A 21,157-nucleotide genomic window follows, 5' to 3' on the forward strand; every position below is an offset into this window, starting at 1 on the left:
AAAAGAAAAAAAGAGAGCGAGGGAGGGAGGGAGAGTTAGGGTTCGTAGGTGCTCAATAAATATTTGAGTATAGCTGACTGATTTGCAGTCTCAAAAAATATCATAATCAAAGAGAGAAGGGTAAAATGAAAATCTTTTGATAGAACACCACAAGAAGAAATGACCACGATAAACTGTAATATATTCATTCCTTCAAAGATTGTGTAGAGATAACAGAGTGCCGGACCTGTTTGACGAACTCAATTTTCATATAATGTAAAGGCAAAAGTGTGTCACACCGTTATATCTAAGCACTCAAGAAAAACAGGGAAGCGGTCTCCCAGATCTACTGGAGAGCGGGATGTTCCCTCTGTGCTTTTTGTTTCTGCCTCTATTGCAGTATCTGTCTCACTGGACAGCATTTTATCATTCTCTATCTGTCTGGCTTTTTTGCTAGATTGTCAGCCTTCATCTCCTTATACCCATCGCTTTATAGCAGGAATGTTCTCATTAATCCTGGATAAATGAAAAGATGAACAACTATCAAAATTTCTTGCATCAAGAAATACCTCAAAATTATGTTTGGTAAAGCACAACAGAGGAAAGGGTGAATGTAGCACCTGTCAGGGACCACGTTCTTCCCACCGCTCCCACTTCGCTCGACCTTGCCCGGCATGTTGGCGCTTGAGACTTTGGCCACCGGGGCAGATTGCTTATCTCGCATTTTCTTGGGCGATGAGATTTCTGTAGAATGAAGACAAAATGAATGGAAGCAAGTTTTCTTTCAACTTTCAAACTACTCATTGGGTAGCATGTACTTACAGATAAGCTCTGATAGTTTTTCACCAAGGTAAATTTTCACATAAGATATACTCTCTTAGCCAAGTGCACTACTGTACCCCCAGTACTTGAGAGGCTGAGACAGGAAGATCACAGGCTTGAGGCCAGCCTCAGAAATTTAGTGAGACCCTGTTTCAAAATAAAAAAATAAATGGGTTGACATTGTAGCTTGCAGATAATATACACTGAGGTTCAAATTAGTAGCAAAAGGGGGAAAAGGGTCTATTCTCTTTAAATAATTATCCCTTGCCCTATGACTATTTATTTATATAATTAGTAGTGGGATGGAACCCAGGAGGCTTCTACATCCAAACTACATTCAAACTTGCTAAGTTGCTAATGCTAACCTTAAATCTTCGGTCCTCCTGTCTCAGCCTCCCAAGTATTGGGGTTACAGGTGTGCACCACCATGCCTAGCTTTTTGATGGCATTTTAAAAATGTTTCTATTGTATATGTGCAAAGAGAGGACTGTGCTGGGCATGTAGATGATACAAAGAGACAAGTCTTTGCTCTTAAATATATCTCAATAGGTACAGTTGTAAAAAAATAAAATAAAATAAAAAGCCAAGCATGGTGGTACATGCTTGTAATCCCAGTACTTGGGAGACTGAGACAGGAGATTTCAGGTTTACAGCCAGCCGCAGCAACTTTGTGAGGTTCTCTGCAACTTAGTGAGACCTTGTTTTAAAATAAAAGAATAAAATCGGCCTGGGGGTGTAGCTTGGAGGTAGAATGCCGCCTGGGTCCCATCTCCAGCATGACAAAAAGTGTAGTAATTTTTTAAAAAAAAGATATAAAGGAAATGAGAGCTCCCACACTGAGTGCTTTAAATACATTGTGCAAATAGCAATGAATGACAGTGATGGCAAACATCTAAATTACAAGCAAATGAAGCGTTTTATAAGGGTCTCACATGTGCAGACAAGAGAGACACCGCTTTAGAATCAGTGATAATAGAGTATTTCCTGGAGGAAGTGAGATGGGAAAAGGGTGTCACAGCTGAGGAGGATTGAGATCAACTTGAGAAAAGGAAGGACATTCCAGGCTGGAGAAAGGGAAAGAACAAAAGAATAAAAGTAGCCAGGTGTGGTGGTGCGCGCTTGCAATACTACTCCTACTCTGGAGGCTGGGACAGGAGGATCGCAGGTTCATGGCTAGCCTCAGCAACTTAGTTAAGGCCCTCTGCAACTTTGTTCAAATAAAAAATAAAATAGGGCTAGGGGTATAGCTCAGAGATTAAAATGTCCCTGGGCTCAATCCCCAACAAAAAAAAAAAAAAAAGGAAAGAGAGAGAGAGACAAAGATACATAGGTAGATAGATGATAGATAGATAGATAGATAGATAGATAGATAGACAGAAAGACAGACAGAGTTGCAGAAAGAATCTGTGTAGGGAACAGTGGCCAGAGAAATCAGGTCATGTAAATATTGGGCTAAATGTTTCTATGTGATTTTATAAGCCACACATTGAAAATTAATATCCACAAGCCAATGTTTACCCATTGATATGTTTTATTTAACCAATAAGCATTTTTGTTTTTAATACCTTTTTTGTTCAACATTTAACAATCAATAAATTCACATCAAAGTCAGGGTCTCTGCCTTTCCTGAAAACTCAGAAGATTTGATGACACTTGGGTCACATTTCCATAAAGCAACAATCTACTAGGGGAGGAGCAGTCCTAAAAACATGGTCAATCTACTAGAGGAGAAGTCCTAAAAACATGGTCAGGCAAGCCCTGGGGCTCCCTAGGGCCCTTGAATGTCTTCAGAGTTCTCAGATTTCTTCAAATGCTTTAATTAAAGCAACTTATTACACCATATTAAACTCATGCAGCAATAAGAAAATACCAGTGTCTTCTATAGACATCAAAGATGTAAAATTACCTCTATTTTCAGTTAAAAAAAATGCTACTTAAGCAAAAACGTTTCTCTGTCATCTTATGCATTTCTGTTACCTGCCTGAACCCTGTAACCATTTGATTTTTGATTCTCACAGAAATACAAAAAGATGACAGCCTAAGAGCCTGAAAGTCAGAGGATCTAAGACTCATAAAGAGCTTAAGGTAAGACACAGGATTCCAGGATAAGATGATGTTAGAGAAAAGAGTAGAGTGACTATTCATGAATCTAACTTTTCATTTTGGGCATACATTGCTAAGCAATAAGGCTAGGCACACAGGCAGTAAAGGGTAACAGGTTACACCCGGAAACCATCAGCCTACCTCTGATGCCTCTTTTTTTGTCTGGCTGGTCTTTTAGCTTGGACTTCCTTTGTCTCTTCTCTTCGCCTTCTTCTGCAATTGTCTCCATAGGTGATTTGTTCCCCATCTCTTTGTGCTCAATCCTAGGAACAAATCAGGATATGTGTCCAAGGCTCTGGAACTGAATTAGTAACTGTGTGAACTGTCAGTTCTGGGGGGGCGATACAGCCTGCTTAGAGCTTTTGAAATGCCCACTGCCCTCGCTGGGATGAGCGCTTGGACCTGCTGAATGCATCATGGATTCTCTTTGAGGCTCAGTCTGAGAGCCAAGCAAGACCTTGCCCCTCTCTCCTGTGGGCTCGAAAGCAGCTTGTATATAAAGAAATTGCTTTGAAGGCCTTAAGATGTTGGCAAACATGAGAAGGAGGGAGGGGGTAGAAAATGGAGTGGGAATTGGTAAGGGCTAAAGTGATGTGTGCATGTATGCCTCTAACATCTTGTATTCCATTAAGATGTATGACTACAATGCACAAATACAAAATAATAAATAATAAATAATTTTAAAATATTTTGGTTTGGGTTTCAGCTTGAATTATTCTGTCTTTTCTAGTTCTATAAGCAGATGCTATAGGGGTGAGGCAGTAGTTGTTAAATTGCTTTAAGGCAAGAAATCATAGCCTCGCAGGCAGAGTATGCCCTGAAATAACCATTTCTCTCCTTCTTTCTCCTCTCTGCTTCCCCATCCTTTCCCCAGGTAAAAGTAAAGAGCCTGAAAAGGTACACTGTGTAGAAAGGTGGTGTTCGCTTGATGTGTGTAGTTGTAGGTTTTGTTTGGTCTCAAACAATGTTAATTCCAGGGCTAGAATTAACATTGTGAGTGGAACCTCTAAGTAAATTCAGGGACCAAACTTCACATAAATCAACACCAACAATTGTTTTGAGTATGTGAATCCTCATGTTCATTTCTAGACACTCTAATTTATAGGAGCCCCCAATCTCTGTTGTTTGACCCACTGCAATTATTTCCCCATTAGAGTGCTTAAGCCAAACATGGCAGAGGGGACACTGAAATTTGTCTTCCAAAAAAATCAAAATAAAATTATTTTGAATCTATTGGTTTATTTTCATTGCAATATGAAAAATGGAAAGAAGAGCGGGACAATCAGGAGCTGTTTATTTCTAGCTTGGTCATTTGTTAGTTGTACAGTCATCTGTAAGATGAAGGGGATGGACTGCCTAGTTCCCCAGGGTTATTCTGTCTTTCGCTGTGATTTTTCTGAGGTATGTGTCACACAGCTCAACAGGAGCTCCTCAGATTGTTCAAACCAACAAACACAAGGGGTGTCACAGACTCAGAAAATATGAGAAAAGACTAGGCAAACTGGCTATTATTCTCCAAATTTCCTCCAACTGAAATTCACCGTGGAAATTGGCATGGTAATTCAAATTAAAAACATAATTAAGAGCACACAATGAGCCAGGCAAGGTGGTGCATACCTGTAATCCCAGTACTGTGAGGCTGAGACAGGAGGTTAGTGGGTTCAAGACCAGTCTCAGAAACATAGCAAGGCACTCCTTAACAAGATCCTGTTTCAAAATGAAAAGAGCTGGGGGTGTAGCTTGGAGGTAGAATGCCTCTGGGTTCAATCCCCACGACCAAAGAATAAAACAGAGCACACAAGGAATGAGGCGATAGCCACACTGGATATAAAACTCAAGCCTCCTGACTCCTATCCCTGAGTTCTTAATAATGCACCATGTTGCTTTGGCCTTTTGAAAAATTAAAATTAATTTTGAATACCTATAAAAATAGAAAAAAATCATAGCACATATCATGTATAGGTGTAGTAAAGATCAAATACAGTCATACTGAGAAAGTGCTTAACAGGAATTGGCATCTAGTAGGTGCTCTGTTATAGCTCTCATTATTACTATCATTATGATTATCAGCATCATTATTTTAAACATTATCAGCAGCAGCCTTCAGTATTACTAACATTACTCTTAGGGCAAATCTGTTCCCTGTTTTACCTTAGCTTTTTAACCCATGGAGTGGTAAGAACAAGCTCAGATGAGAGGTGGGCTAAACTGCAGGAAGAGAAAGAAGCCAGGGAGGAGGAAGAAAAAAAAAATAGAGGAAAGCCCAGAGGTAAGAAGAGCTTTGCTATTATGACAGGGACCGAGATTGGTAGGAGGTAGGATGAGCATGTCCAGGGAATCAAGAAAGTTTATAAAAAGAATATTCTAAGCCAGGCGTGGTGGTGCACGCTTGGAAGGCTGAGACAGGAGGCTCTCACAGATTCAAAGCCAGCCTCAGCTATTTAGTGTGGCTCTCAGTAATTTAGTGAGATACTGTTTCCAAACTAAATATAACAATAGGATTGGGAGTGTAGCCCAGAGGTAGAAAGCCCCTGGGTTCCAATCTCAGTACAAAAAAAAAAAAAAGATTTTAAAGGTTTATTGTTATGTAACTCAACTACAAAAGTGAATGCATGAAGCTCGTCTTTGCTCACGCATCAAGAGAGATACAGAGGCCGGGCGTGGTGGTGCACGCTTGTGATCCCCGCGCTTGGGAGGCAGAGACAGGAGGATCACGCAGGTTCAAAGCCAGCCGCACTGGCATAAGAGATCCTGTTTCCAAAAAATAAAAATAGGTCTGGAAGTGTAGCCCGGAGGTAAAAGGTTTTCCAGGAACCCCAGTACCACCAAGAGAGAGAGAGAGAGAGAGAGAGAGAGAGAGAGAGAGAGAGAGAGAGAGAGAGAGAGAGAGATACAGAGAGATACAGAGAGATACAGAGAGACAGGGAATGTACCAGAAAGGAGCATGGGCTGTAACAGCTTGAGAAACACTTCCCAATCAGATGAATAGAAAGAGCTGGTGCCTGGAAAATCCACAACGTGCTCACCGTGGAAATGCAAGCACGCTGCTAGGCCGCTTCCGAAAGCCCTCTCTACTCGACAACACTGAGTCCATAGTGCCAGGTCTCTGGAGGAGAGAGAAAGATGGTTATACCTGGGCTTTGATCCAAGACAGGCAAATCAGAACTACAGGCTATCTCCAGGCCAGCCTGCCACGACACTCCTTACTATTGTTTTAAGCCCAGAGCTTTAAAAAAATACAGTGAGAAATGATCTCGTTTATCAAAGTAGTCACCCTGAGTACTTGCACAGCAATGCCACTGATGTTACCTCTTCTCAAACCACCTCCTCTTTGAGAATCGCCTTGAGAGTTATCAGCTCCTTTTAGACATCTTTAGGAGAAGAGCAGACTTCCAGAAACTATCAGAGAAATGAGCAAGCTGTCTGATTCCACTCTTGACCCAAATGATTCTAAAACCAGGCAGTCAAGAAAAGGCTTTGGAGTCAAGTGGGCTCATGTTTAAACCCCACAGTGCTACCATAGGTACTGGGTTTGTAAGAATAATCATAGGGTCTAATTCACAGGATTTTTATGAAGTGCTCAGTGTAAATGAGCACATACCAAACACTCAACAGATAGCTATGGTTGTTATGACATTATATAATAGTCATGTCATTATCATATTATCAGTATAAAATATAAAAATTATTATTTTTAATAAATTTTGTAACCTACAAAAGACTTTTCAGAAAATTCCCCAAAAGCCTGGCGTGGTGGTGCCCGCTTGTAATCCCCGCGCTTAGGAGGCAGAGGCAGGAGGATCGCGCAGGTTCAAAGCCAGCCATGCTTAGCCGGGCGTGGTGGCGCACGCTTGTAATCCCAGCATTCGGGAGGCTGAGACCTGGAGGATCACGGTTCGCGGACAGCCTCAGCTACTTAGTGAGGCCTTCTGCAACTCAGTGAGACCTGGTTTCAAAATAAAGAATAAAAAAAAATAGGGCAGGGGGTGTAGCTCGGAGGTCAAATGCCCCTAGGTTCCATCACCAGACCCGAAAAAAAAAAAAAAAAGAAAAAAAAAAGAAAAAAAAGAAAAAAAACAAAGCCAGCCATGCTGGCTTAAGAGACACTGTTTCCAAATTTTAAAAAGTATAAAACAGGTCTGGGAGTGTAGCCCGGAGGTAAAAGGGTTTCCAGGAATCCAGTACCACCAAAAAAGAAAAAAGAAAAAAGAAACTTTCCCAAAAGAAATTTAATTAAATCAAACAGTGGCATCACAGAAATAAGCACAGTAAGTCCCCAGGAGAGCACTCAGGTTTAAGTTATAGGGTATTGGGGAATAAAACTACCACTCCTACCAATTTACAGTGCTTATAGAGCTAATGAGATAATAAGGAAAGATCCATGATTAAATACATTTAGACAGTCAAACTTGGCTGCCTTACAGCCAACTTTCTCAGCTTCTAAACCATGCTGATGAGCTCTGTGCCTCTCTGTAGAACAGTTCACAGTCTGATTTGGCCTCCAAGCCCTGTTTTCATAGAATATCTCCTCAGGACTAGTTCTTTGGGAAACTGTTCTTGAAAAGGCATGCTTTAGAGTTCACCAGGCCAAGTAAAATGCTTTTAAACACATGGTGAAGCTCCAAATTTGAGTAAAATCTCTCAGGGGCTAGAGATGAGCTACCTATTTTAGCCTTGCCTATGGATTTGCAAATCTTGTGTTTTCTCTCTCTCTCTCTCTGTGTGTGTGTGTGTGTGTGTGTGTGTGTGTGTGTGTGTGTGTGTTACTGAGGCTGGAACCCAGAAGCATTCTGCCTTTGAGCTACACCCACAACCCTGTTTTTATTCTTTATTTTGTAACAGGGTCTCACTGAGTTGCAAAGGGCCTCAGTAAGTAGCTGAGGCTGTCGGTGAACTGCAATCCTCCTGTATCAGCCCCCCAAATGATGGGTTTACAAGCATGTGCCACCACGCCCGGCAAATCTTGTGTTTTCATGGGGAAAAAAGGGATTTCCCCACATGTATTTCCACTATCCACATGCCAGGTTGGTATCCCTCTTAGCAATCCTATATGAAACCAGATTGTGAGAGAAAACACTAAGAGCCTCATTTTGTACAACCCTGTCTCCCAAAGTCCCATCCCAGAGCTCCATGAAGGGAGAAATCAGTAGAATTAGGCCATTTTCATAGACTTTTCATTTAAAAATCAAGACTTTGCTCTACAGAACGCTGTGGTAATTCAATTCAGCCATGTTAACTTTGTTAGTTCCCAGGAGTTGTATATAAGGCACATTAAGTATTCAGTAAATCCTGCTGATTGACTATTCACTGCCTCCTTAAACTCCATGTCCAACTTAGCACGATGGCCGTGCCAGCTACTTCATGGTTAAGAATGATGGTGGTGCCGATTATAAAAGGTTCAAAGTTACGAGCTTCTATTATTGTTTATATGCTTTGGTTGGTGTTGCTCAGCAGTTTAAAGTCTCTCTGCCCTTCTCATCCTATCTGCCAGAGTTAATCACTATGAACAGGTACTTGTATGCTCCGAAGGAAAGTTCCACTTAAAATATGTCAACCTGAGTTTTTCTTAATGATGCCCCACATAGATGGTTCAGAGCAGCTATGGGGAGAGGGGTCAGAAGAAGAAAAACATTCATTACATTGGCAAGGGCTTTCATCAAAGACCCACTTCCATCCATGGTACAAAGGAAGTCCTTAAAAAACTTCATCTTCACTTTGTTGTCTTTGATCATGAGAACTCCAATTCCATTGAATGTAAACTCCACAGTCTGCTTGGTAGAAATGGATCGTGATAAGAACAGCAATGTCTCCTTAACACATCCTTCTACTATATCCCTGTTAAATGGGCCTTCCAGGGATATTGTGACAAAATTAAGTGGCACAATTGGGATGTCACCTAGAGGAGAAAAAGAACAATTGAGATGGGGAAAGGAAGTAGAGATTATGCTAAAGACATAATAATATTACTACAGTAACACAGTAATATTGCTACAGACTGCTAACGAAATAGATTAGCACATAACAATAAGTAGAATTTTCCATAAAAGCATAATGTTTTAGCTCAAAAAAAGAATAATTCAAATTTCTTAAATATTTTGGTGGTACTGGGGGTGGAACCCAGAGGCTTTCTACCTCCGAGCTATACTCCCAGACCTATTTTATACTTTATTTGGAAATAGGGTCTCAGTTGTTGAGAGCCTCACTAAGTATCTGAGACTAGCTTCAAACCTTTGCAATCCTCGTGTTTCAGCCTCACAAGCACAGAGATTACAAGGGTGTACCACCACGCCTGGCTAGAATAATTCCTTTTTTTTTTTTTTTTTTTTAGTACTAGGGTTCCTGGAAACCCTTTTTTTATATTTTTTATTTGGAAACAGGGTCTCTTTTTTTTTTTTTTATAGGTCTGGGGATGGAACCCAGGGGCATTTGACCTCCTAGCTATACCCCCTGCCCTATTTTTTTTTATATTTTTTTGGTGGTACTGGGGTTCCTGGAAGCCCTTCTACCTCCGGACTACACTCCCAGACCTATTTTATATTTTTATTTAGAAACAGGGTCTCCTAAGCCAGCACGCGCGGCTGGCTTCGAACCTGCGCGATCCTCCTGTCTCTGCCTCCCAAGCGCGGGGATTACAAGCGTGCGCCACCACGCCCGGCTCCCCCTGCCCTATTTTTTATTCTTTGTTTTGAAACAGGGTCTCACTGAGTTGTAAAGGACCTCAATAAGTAGCTAAGGCTGTCGGGGAACTGCGATCCTCCGGTATCAGCCTCCCCAATGCTGGGATTACAAGCGTGCGCCACCACGCCCGTCAGGAGACAGAGTCTCTTAAGCCAGGGAGGCTGGCTTGGAACCTGCGCAATCCTCCTGTCTCCGCCTCCCAAGCGCGGGGATTACAAGTGTGCACCACCACACCTGGCAATAATTCAATTTTTTTTTTTTTTTTTTTTTTTTTTTGGTGGTACTGGAGTTCCTGGAAGCCCTTAAACCTCCGGGCTACACTCCCAGACCTATTTTTCCATTTTTTTTATTTGGAAACAGGGTCTCCTAAGCCCGCGCGCGGCTGGCTTCGAACCTGCGCGATCCTCCTGTCTCTGCCTCCCAAGCGCGGGGATTACAAGCGTGCGCCACCACGCCCGGCTCAATTTTTAAACAATACTCCAGACAATTTTTTTCCTCTAGGATACATAATAACTGTTTTTCTTCGCCAGAGAGTTTCTGAGGTTTTTCAGTCCCCTTATCTCTAGGGACATGCTGCAGCAATATTTTTGCATTTCATTCAGTTATTATCGCATTGTTAAATAATTATAAATATCTACAAATGTTGAATGTTTTGAAGATAGTCATCCTCACCAGAAGTTATCATATAAATAAAATTGGGCTTCATATAAGAGAGTTAGAATGGATGACATGCAGAAAGCTTTCCCTCTCTAACAAGCCTATAAATGACATTGTAATTAGATTATACATCTAATTAGATGGAATTAGATTATATGTCTCCTAAAAGAAGCACAGGATCTATTTGACTAAGAGATATATGAGCTGTGTGACACCCACAAGTCAAAAAAGGACTAACAGGAAAAAGAGTCAAGATGATAAAGCTAAAGAAAGATAATAGCAAAGCAGTACAGAGAGGGGATAAGACTATTCTAAACATTCATTCAGTAAGCATGAATTTTTAACTATTCAAATTCAAAGAATGGTGAATGATGAGGATCAACAGCTCTGTGATACATGTACTTCACTATATCCATGATTGTTTTGTGTCTCTCACACAATTTAACAAGAATTCCATTCTCCCTCTGTCCATCTCTCTTTTTTCATTATTGAAATTTTTTTAGAAAAGGCCATATTGCTCACCTCTAATATCTCCCTCCCATTCACTCATAACCTATAATGATTTGGACTTAAAAATATCCTCTTAGGCCTTATGGAAATAAAACAGCAATGCTGAAAACAGGATTTGGTTACTAATGAGGGACCTGTGGAGTGTGGCCTTGGGGATTATATAAGGTCTCCCCTCCTCTGCTTTCTGCAACTATACCCTGAGCTCCACAGACATGGACTGAAATAAACTGAACATTGAAATCTCCCAAACTGTGAGCAAACAAGTCTTCCTTCCTCTAAGTTGTATGGTCAGTTGTTTTGGATTACATCAGTGAGAATACTGAGACTGCCACTCTACAGTCTGTCTTTCAACCCATTAACCTCAGTGAATACCCTGTCTCTTATGATGAACAACCAATGACTTAGCAAATATCATCTCTCAATCTGTCACCTGTCAGCCATGCCCTCTCTCTTTTCTTGTATCCATGACACTGCTGTGGGTTCTTCAGTTCTTTCCTCCTTGGTTTCTTGGTGTCTCTCTTCTTCTATTTATAATACTGGGGAGTGCCAGTCATGGTGTCACATACTTAAAATCCTAGTATTGGGAGACTGAGACAGGAGGATCTCAGGTTCAAGGCTAGCCTCAGCTACTTAGTGAGGCCCTCTGCAACTTAGTGAAATCCTGTTTCAAAATAAAGAATAAGAAATAGGGCTGGGATTTCACTCAGAGGAAGAATGCCCCTGGGTTTAATCCCCAGATTACGAAATGATGATGATGGTGATGATGGTGGTGGTGGTGATGATGATGATGATGATAGGTTTGAAGTTTTTCTAACAGTATAATGTCCCCATCTGTCTCTTCTTACTTTTTATTCTTTCCTGGGTAAACTTATTCAATTCTTGACCTCTAGTCTCTACCTTTCTCTTAAGCTCTGGAATTATCTCTACCTAAGTATTGCTATACCAATCTCAAATTCAGCATGTCCAAAATCAAACTCTGTTTATCCACTATCACCAGCTTTCCCCATCATTCCCTATAACAGGTAATGGCATTCGCATCCATTTCTTCTCCAACCAAGAAACCATTCATCCTAAACACCTTCTTCTCTCCTTCTTACTCTCCACATCTCTCAAGTTAACCCACACTATCAGTTCTACATCTGAAATGTCTCAGGAATAGAACCCTTCATTTCCCTCCTGATTGTCTCTGCTATCATTCAAACTTTTACCTTATTTTATTAAAGTTGAAGCAGCTAAAAACTGTATGAATGCAGAAAACTCCCTACTCAAGAACCCACACCCTACAGGATAAATTCTAAAATCCTTATCATATAATTGACCTACCATTTTTTGTCTTCTTTCCATTTGCCCCTGCATGAAAGTACCCATTACTTCCTTAACAGTCTTCACTCTTTCCTATACTCTTGACTTATATGAATAAGTCAAGATATTCCTGAAATATATTCTGATGGCTTATCTGCTAACAATGTCCGTGTGTGTGTGTGTGTGTGTGTGTGTGTGTGTGTGTGTATGACATGCATACACAGACATGTGTTAGTTACTGAGGATCAAACAAACCCAGGGCATTCTACCTCTAAGCTACACAACTAGCTCTACTTATTTTTCTTTTGAAACAGGCTCCCACTAAATTGCCAAGGCTGGCCTCAAACCTGCAGTCTTCCTGCCTTCCAAGTACTGGGATGACAGGTATGTACTACTGCACCCAATTTGTATCATTTTTAGTGTATGTGCGGTACTGGGGATGGAACCCAGAGACATTCTACCTTCAAGCTATACCCCCAGCCTTATTTTTTATTGTCTATTTTGAAACAGGATCTCACTGAGTTGCAAAGGGCCTCACTAAATAGTTGAGGGTGGCCGCAAACCTGCGATCCTCCTGTCTCAGCCTCCCAAATGCTAGGACCACAAAGCATGCACCACCAGGCCCAGCTTCCAAGTTGACAATCTTCTTTTCCTTTGGTAGGTTTTTTTGTTTGTTTGTTTTTGGTGGTACTGAGGGTGGAACCCAGGGGCTTGCTACCTCTGGTCTATACTCCCAGACCTATTTTATATTTTATTTGGAAACAGGGTCTCACTAAGTTGCTGAGCTCCTCATTAAGTAGTTGCTGAGGCAATCAACAACTACTTCGAACCTGTGCAATCCTCCTGTCTCAGCCTCCCAAACGTGGGGATTACAAGCGTGTGCCACCATGCCCGGCTCCTTTGGTAGGTTTTTGGTGAAATATGATACATTTCTTCTATCAGAAATTCTAGATAAAAATGGCTTAAAAGTTCACTAATCCCACCATACTGAACATATTCTAAGCACAGTTTGTTGGTATCTGTTTTTCGAATATTTTATTTTTCTAGTAGAATTGCTCTGCAAATGAATTTTCAGTAAAGTCAACTTAAAGAAAGAGAGAGCTTTTTCACCTTTGCCATGTGGTAGACCATCTCTCTTTATCCAGGTCTGAGTCTAATGCAGGAGAGGACAATAGGAATGTTGAAAAGAACAGCCAGGAATCAAGAAGTAAGCCCCAAAGAGCTAATAAACCAAAGGAGGAAGCCTACACACAAAAGCTGGATGTAAGTGCACTGTGGAAGGGATTGTGTGTGTCATGTTAACCACCATAGCTCAAGCACCTGGGATAAGGCCTGACACACAGCTGGCCCTCAGTAAACATTTGTGAAGAGAGGAAATATGGAAAAACAAACAGACGGATGTACAGACATATAAGGAAAAAAGGAAAGAAGGAAGGAAAGGGAAGGGAAAGGAGGAAAGAAGGAAGAAAAATTGGCTGGATTTATGATGTGAGAAAGCTACATATGATATACATGAAGTATGGAATTATTAAACTAACTTTTTTCTATTTATTTATTTATTTATTTTGGTGGTACTGGGGTTCCCGGAAACCCTTCTACCTCCGGGCTACACTCCCAGACACCTATATTTTATATTTTTATTTGGAAACAGGGTCTCCTAAGCCAGCACGGCTAGCTTCAATCCTGCGTGATCCTCCTGTCTCTGCCTCCCAAGCGTGGGGATTACAAGCGTGCACCACCACGTCCGGCTTGAACTAACTTTTAATATATATAATATATATGCATACATATTTAGTTATCTTTTATAGCTAATACTAACTATAATTCTCCCAACCAGAGACTCTAATTAAATTTCACTTTATTTATAAACAATTTCTTAAGACCTGAAATAGAAATAAGTCTATACAACTCTGGTATGGATTTCATACAAATTTGCTTATATGACCTCAGGTCTTCTCACAGCTGCCTCTTAAGTTCCTGGGGCTTATAAAGGGCCCTGAAGAAAGACTATTGTTTTCATACCCTGATCCTTCCCTCTGCCAAAGGTACCAGTGAAACCAGAAACTAATAAACAATGCTGGCTAAGCTGTACCCTTCTATTTTTACCCCCAGGCCAGAAAACTTCTGAGAAAGTCATAATGTTAAAATGACTTACCTGGAGAATAGACCTTGTTTTGTGTGATCCCGTGTGTCTGTAGCAACTTCTCTGCCATAATGAACACGGGCCTCTGGATTAAAAGAAACTTGTTGTTTCCCACATCAAGCTTTTGCCTCGTGAAAGTGAAAGTTCCAAGTCCTGGAATATGAACCCCCTAAAGGGACAAGGAGAGAAAAAGGGCAATAAAAATAATTCACTGAAGGAGTTAGAGAAAAATGATCTGCCTGTTGTTATAGAAAACAGAAAGAGAATACAAGCTTAAGTCTTAACAACCCAATGATATCTACAACCTCTTATAACTGTGGTAGTTTATGGGTCTAAATGTTCAGATCAATGTAGTATAAAATGCAGTGTATTGAGCACGTTATGCTTTACAGGCATCAGCCCCCTCATCTCCATATCATGAAAAGGCTCTGAGGATCATAAAAATTTGCATGGATGCCATAGCTTTTTGAAATCTGTATCTGAGATTGCTATTATCCCAATTCATGTGACATTTTTTAAAATTCCCAAACAGCAATATCTTTGTATACTTAGAGATTAGTTTTTAGGTTACTGTTCTTCCTCTGGTTCTCATGACTGCTTCTGGGAATTCATTCATGTCATGTGACAGTTTAAATTTTAATCATTTGCCATTTAAGGGTCCATGAGAATCTCTTCTTCTCATTCTGTCTTTCAGATTTTATGTTTCTCAGGCATCCAAGGCATACACTATGATACAGTGATCTTGGTGATTTGGTACAAGCAAAATGCTTTATGGCTCTCAAACTGGGTTTCTATCTCTGGGCAGACATCAAACATCAAGGGTTATGAACCCAAATGCCTACACACTCCAAGAAAGAATGAAAGGAAGAGAAGTAGCCGGCCAAAGTAATGTGGTAGCCAGGCGTGTGTGTCTTATCTAAAGGGGAGCTATCATGGGCTCCAGCCATAGGTCACATGCAGAAATGGAAGACAGCTATTATTAGATCTGCTGTTTTTGTTGTTGTTGTTGCTGCTGCTGTTAAGAAAAGGGAGGGAGAAATCTAGCCAGGAATATAAACTCTTCTGATTTTAAGTGATAAGTAACTCAAATTCTCAAACCAAATTCAGTGCAAGTGGTCTAATGTAGGGCCTATGAGTAGAGTATAAAATTCCACAGCTTCCTTGTTCCCCCCATGATCCTTCCAAAACCTCTGTGCAGTTCCATGGCACCCAAACCCAAGACTTGATGGGAGGAGATAGTCTAGCCCTGGACAAACTCTTATTTTTAGCAAGTTTTATTCTTGATGGTCTTCATATATTTTAATTAAAATCTGTCCCCTACAAGAAGACAAAATAAGAAGCATTATATCCTTCCACAGCTGTGCCAGGAGCTATTGGATCACAAACAGAACTTATCTTCTAGTTTCTTTATACAAGCCCAAGCTGATAAGCAGTACACTCTGTATCACTAAAAGAGCAAAACTTACAAAATCACTACCTAGTGGAAAAAATTTATACTTGTTAAATCTACTATCTACAGGTCCTAAGTGTGAGTATCATAACATCACAGGAGTGAAAGTTAAGCAGGGTGGATCTAAAGCCAACTACGCTACTCACAGTAAAATTATACAAGACTATGTAAGAAAGATCCTTTGAACCCTATGTCAAAAAGTATAAATCCTACCTTGTGCTGGGCCAGCTGCTGTTTCACAAATTCTGAAACATTGTCCCAAATAGTAGAGACTTCTGAAATTCAAAGAAAACCAAAATAATTAACTTATGTGAGCACCCACCATTGCATCTTAGTGCTAACAAATAAAAATCTAAGTACAGTGCAGGGCCACATGCCTATAATCCCAGTCCATCCCTGAGAGGCTGAGATAGGAGGATTGCAGGTTCAAGGCCAGTCTGGGAAACTTAGCAAGACATTGTTTCAAAAAAAAATTTTTAAGGGGTTTGAGAGTATAGTTCAGATATAGAATGCCCTGGGCTCAATCCTCAGTACTACAAAGATAGATAATATATTTATGAAATGCAAAAACAAATGACTGTAATTCAGTCAGGCATAGTAGTACACACTTATAATCCCAGTACTTGGGAGGCTGAGATAGGAGGATCACAGGTTTGCGGCTATCTTTACCTACTTAGTAAGGCCCTCTGCAACTTAGTGAGACCCTGTTTCAAAATAAGGAATAAAAGAAATGGGGCTGGGGATGTAGCTCGGTGGTAGAAAGCCCCCTGGATTCAATCCCCAGTCCCACAAAAACAAAAACAACAAATGACTGTAATTCCTAAATGATATAGAATTAACAGAAAATAGAAAATAGTCATTTTCCAAATTTACTTGGTAAATAAATCTTATTAAGTTCCAAATATGTAGTTTTATAATAATTAACAATAATAATAATAAATTTTTGGAGAAAGTCCTTCTAGAATAAGGAAACTCAATCACACACTTTCCTTTACCCTCGAATGGTGTTAATTAACTATAATCTAGCTTTTTCTTAATGATTCATTCAATAATTATTTACTAAGGGGTCACTCTGTGCCATCTAATTAATAGATATGGTTTGGGGTTTGTTTTGTTTTGTTTTGTGGTACTGGGGATGGAACCCAGGGGCCTTCTACCTCCAGGCTACACTCCCAGACCTATATTTTATTTGGAAACAGGGTCTCTTAAACCAGCTGAGGTTGGCTTTGAACCTGCGTGATCCTCCTGTCTCAGCCTCCCAAGCGCGGGGATTACAAGCGTGCGCCACCACACCCAGCAAAATGGTTCTTTTTATACTGTTCACTAACACAAGAATAAAGCCAAGGACCATTAATTCAGGAAAAGCTGTCATTTGTACATTAACTGTCCCTACTTCTACTTTTGCCAGATCCTCAAATCTGCTTTTCATTCTCATTTTTCACCATTAGACTACCAGCTGTCACTTCTTTTGGTTGTAGTGCTCTGTGGGCTGCCTGCTCAGGCCTAATTTACTGCTTCTAGTCTGTTCCATTCCAGACACAACAAATATACTAATATTATGCCTAAAATAATTTTTATTTTTTAATTTATTCTTTTATTTTTATGTGGAACATATTGAAAATGGCATACATTCAGACAATGCTTGGTGCCCTCTCCCCCTCCCATTTCCCCTTCCTCCCCCCAACAATGAGTGTCCAGGTTGACCATGCTATATCATACTTTTACACATATTCAAATGTAGCTCCTTCATTAATCAACCTCAGCCTTCTTCCTCTCCTACCCTTCCTTTATAGCTTTGCTGAGGCTTCCCCTCCATTCTCTGGAGTCCCTCTGGTATCCCTAATACTCTCTAGCTTGAGCACATTAGAGAAAACATATGTCCCTTCTCTTTCTGTGCTTGGCTGATCACATTTAACATAATGTTCTCCAGGTCTTTCCATCTTCTTGCGAATGACATGATTTTGTTCTTTTTTTATTGCTGAGTTGAATTCCATTGTGTGTATTTCCCATAATTTTGCAATCCATTCATCTGTTGATGGAGACCTATGTTGTTTCCATATTTTGGCTATTACAGTTTGTGCTGCTATTAACACTGTATTGGTGCATTGTAATTCTACCTCACTGTGAGGGCGAAAGTGATACAAACATACATGCACTTGATGTGATTTCCTCCAGATCCTCCCTCATTCCCTCACTGTACATGCTAGTGTGATTGGGAATGATTCCTTCATATATGAACATAGCATTATTTGAACTGTTTCATTCAATTCTTTTATTCTCTCTCCCCTAGTCCCTTTCCACTCTTCTACTGGTCTTTCTCCCCAATTATCTAAAGTCTCTTTTGTTTCCTATTTTTTCTCAAGCTTCCACATATGACAGAAAACAATCCTTGACTTTCTGAGACTGGCTATTCTCAGCAAAATAGTCTCTAGTTCCATCCCCTAGGTTCCATCCCCAGTACCACAAAACAAAATAAAACAAAACCCTTTCCTGCAAATTACATACTTTGTTTCTTACTGGTTAAAATGCCATTATACGTATATATCATATATTCTTTATCCATTCAACCACTGATGGACACTTAGGTTGGCTTCATAACTTGGCTATTGTTAATTGTGTGCTATAAACATGAATATTCATGTATCACTTAGTGTTCTGCCTCTAATTCTTTTAGAAAGATACCCAGGAGAAGTAGAGCTGGGTCATATGGTACTTAATAACAGACCTTTAGATAAGGGCCCAAGGATCTTTACTTTGAAATAATGGATGCAATGACTATTTAATGAGAGTAAGGTCTTCTGTGTTTATTCCCCTGAGTTGTAGTTTTAAAAAATTTTATAAAAACAGATAGCCAGGCATGGTGTCACACGCTTGTAATCCCAGCACTTGGGAGGCTGAGACAGGAGGATCGCACAGGTTCGAAGCCAGCCTTAGCTACTTAGTGAGGCTCTCAGCAACTTAGTGAGACCCTGTTTCCAAATAAAATATAAAATCGGTCTGGGAGTGTAGCCCAGAGATAGAAAGCCCCTGGATTCTATCCCAGTACCACCAAAAAAAAAAAGTTACCAATAATTATAATGCTAATATGTGATATAAACTTACACTCTAGATATGACTAACATTTAGAAACATGGAAAATTATGTCTGCTGACATCTACATTCCAAATCTTATCATGTGTTTATTAAAGATAGTTTCCAATTAGGAACTCTTTTCAAAACAAACATGACAAGTTTTAATCTCAAAAGATCAAGAAAATGACATTCACCATGTTGCCGCCTTGGGACATAGATGAAGTTGGTGACCAAAGACCAATTCTTCCCCACTCTGGAAACCTCTGACTTATTGGTAACATCCTCTTCCTTACTGGTTTAGACCAATAACTAAAGGAGATTGAAGTCTTTTAATACTGATAAATCAGGGTTATAGATGCTTATTACTAATATGCCAGAAAGGAGGCCAGTTTGATGGATGAGAAGTAGCAGTTATTCTCATGAGCAACTGAGAACAAGTCTGACCATGGAAACTCACTTACCCACCAGTGAAACTAGTGCTGCATGTCACGGTGAGCAGAAGGCCCAGCGTTCTGCCCCTCCCTCTAAATCACGGATGTGCAATTCCTGTAATCAGGCATTTCCCACACTCTGCCCCATCCTCCTGCAGTCCCCATTCCTCACTGTCCCTGTAGCAGAAAAAAAAAATTCTACTTCTGGCTGCTAAGAACTAAGATCTTTCAAGCAGTTCCAGCTACACACTGGGCCAAAATTTTCATCATCACCAAAGATATCATTACTTCATTAATAAAAATCTCAGTATCCAGATTTACATGGAGAATGTTCAACATTATTAAGTCCAAACTGTTAAAGTTCATGATTAAAAGTCTTTTACCTAGACATGACATGCAGCTCAGATTTTAGGAAAACAATCTACAGCAGAAGAAAACTTAATTAAGGTCAGAAGAAACTGTATAGTTTGTAATCAAACCCTAATGAAAAACCTTAACTGAGCTTGATTGGAGAGTTGAGTTTTTATTCAGTTGTATAATACACTCACATTTATCATAATGTTTTACTTCATAAAATGTAATGAGCAAAGTTATACAAGAGCAGAGTTAATTATTTAAAGTGAAATTTGCTATTTCTTACTGTACAGAAAGAAAAACGTGTTTTACTCCCTGTAGGAAGCTTTAGGTCCCTGCAGTTCAGTTACAATAGATTTATAAATCTCATATATTGTGTTTTTTGTTTTTTTGGTATTTTTGGAACTGGAGGTTGAACCCAGAGGCTTTTCTACCTCCAGGCTATACTCCCAGACCTATTTTTTAATACTTTATTTGGAAACAGTGTCTCACTAAGTTGCTGAGAGCCTCCTCACTAAGTAGCTGAGTTTGGCTTCGAACCTCTGCGATCCTCCTGTCTCAGCCTCCCAAGCACGGGGATTACAAGCGTGTGCCACCACGCCCAGCTATATATTGTGATTTCTAATTGACTTGTTCTTACATTTCGAATTTTCAGAGAATATCGCTAAATCTCAAAACATAAAAATATCTAATCCTATATAAAAATCAAATTAAATAATATACTTGTTGTATTTTAAGGAAAGCTGGAAATTATTATTTTAATGAAACACTGAAGCATCAGAAATTATAAAGAACTATTAGAGAATCATAAAGAACTATTCTCTAGATATACCTTCTGCATCCAATTCAACCTTTATGCACTTCAGATTCTAAACATTTTATGAACTCAAAGTCATGTTTTTAAACACAATGCCAACTAGCAAGAATGTATTTTACGTCTGATAAAAAAGCACTAAGGGCCAGGAGTGGTGGTGCACACTTGTAATCCCAGTACTTAGGAGGCTGAGACGGGAGAATCGCGCAGGTTCGAAGCCAGCCTCAGATACTTAGTGAGGGTCTCAGTAACCTAGTGAGAACCTGTTTCCAAATAAAATATAAAATAGGTCTGGGAGTGTAGCCTGGAGGTAGAAAGGCCCTGGGTTCCATCCCCAGTACCACACACAAAAAAAGCATTAAGGGTCCATTATGAAAACTGTAAGATATATGAAATAAATACTTGAAGTAGATATTAATATAAAAATAAATTACCCCATTTATAAAACATCCTCTAAAATTAAGATATTGATATAAAAATAGAACATTAAATTAAAATTTTCTGCTTTGTGAAAGACAATGTCAAGAGATTGAGAACAAGCCACAGCCTGGGAAGAAATGCAAAAGATACAGCTGACAAATGACTGCTTTATAAAATATACAGAGTATTCTTAAAACCCAGCAATAGAAAAACAACCCAATTTTAAAATGGACCAAGCTGGGCATGGTGGTGCATGCTTGTAATCCCAGCATTTAAGATGCTGAGACCATAGGAGCCTGGTTCGTGGACAGCCTCAGCTACTTAGTGAGACCCTGTTTCAGAATAAAGAATAAAAAATAAGGCAGGGGATGTAACTCAAAGGTAGAATGTCCCTGGGTTCCATCCCCAGACCTGCGAAAAAA

General features: G+C 39.9%; 1 protein-coding gene across 1 annotated transcript in view; it reads right to left on the reverse strand.

The window, feature by feature from the left end:
• The window catches only part of CCDC81 (coiled-coil domain containing 81), a gene marked incomplete at both ends in the record, with an annotated part of 53,528 nt that overhangs the window by 28,802 nt on the left and 3,569 nt on the right, over positions 1 to 21,157 (reverse strand). Inside the window, 6 exons of the mRNA XM_080700939.1 lie at positions 600 to 723; positions 3,046 to 3,167; positions 5,931 to 6,010; positions 8,544 to 8,800; positions 14,207 to 14,363; positions 15,858 to 15,919. Coding sequence (XP_080557065.1) covers positions 600 to 723; positions 3,046 to 3,167; positions 5,931 to 6,010; positions 8,544 to 8,800; positions 14,207 to 14,363; positions 15,858 to 15,919 — 802 coding nt within the window. The remainder of the gene's footprint in view (positions 1 to 599; positions 724 to 3,045; positions 3,168 to 5,930; positions 6,011 to 8,543; positions 8,801 to 14,206; positions 14,364 to 15,857; positions 15,920 to 21,157) is intronic.

This window comes from Muscardinus avellanarius, assembly GCF_963383645.1.
Source record: "Muscardinus avellanarius genome assembly, chromosome: 1".
NCBI classification, from domain to species: domain Eukaryota; kingdom Metazoa; phylum Chordata; class Mammalia; order Rodentia; family Gliridae; genus Muscardinus; species Muscardinus avellanarius.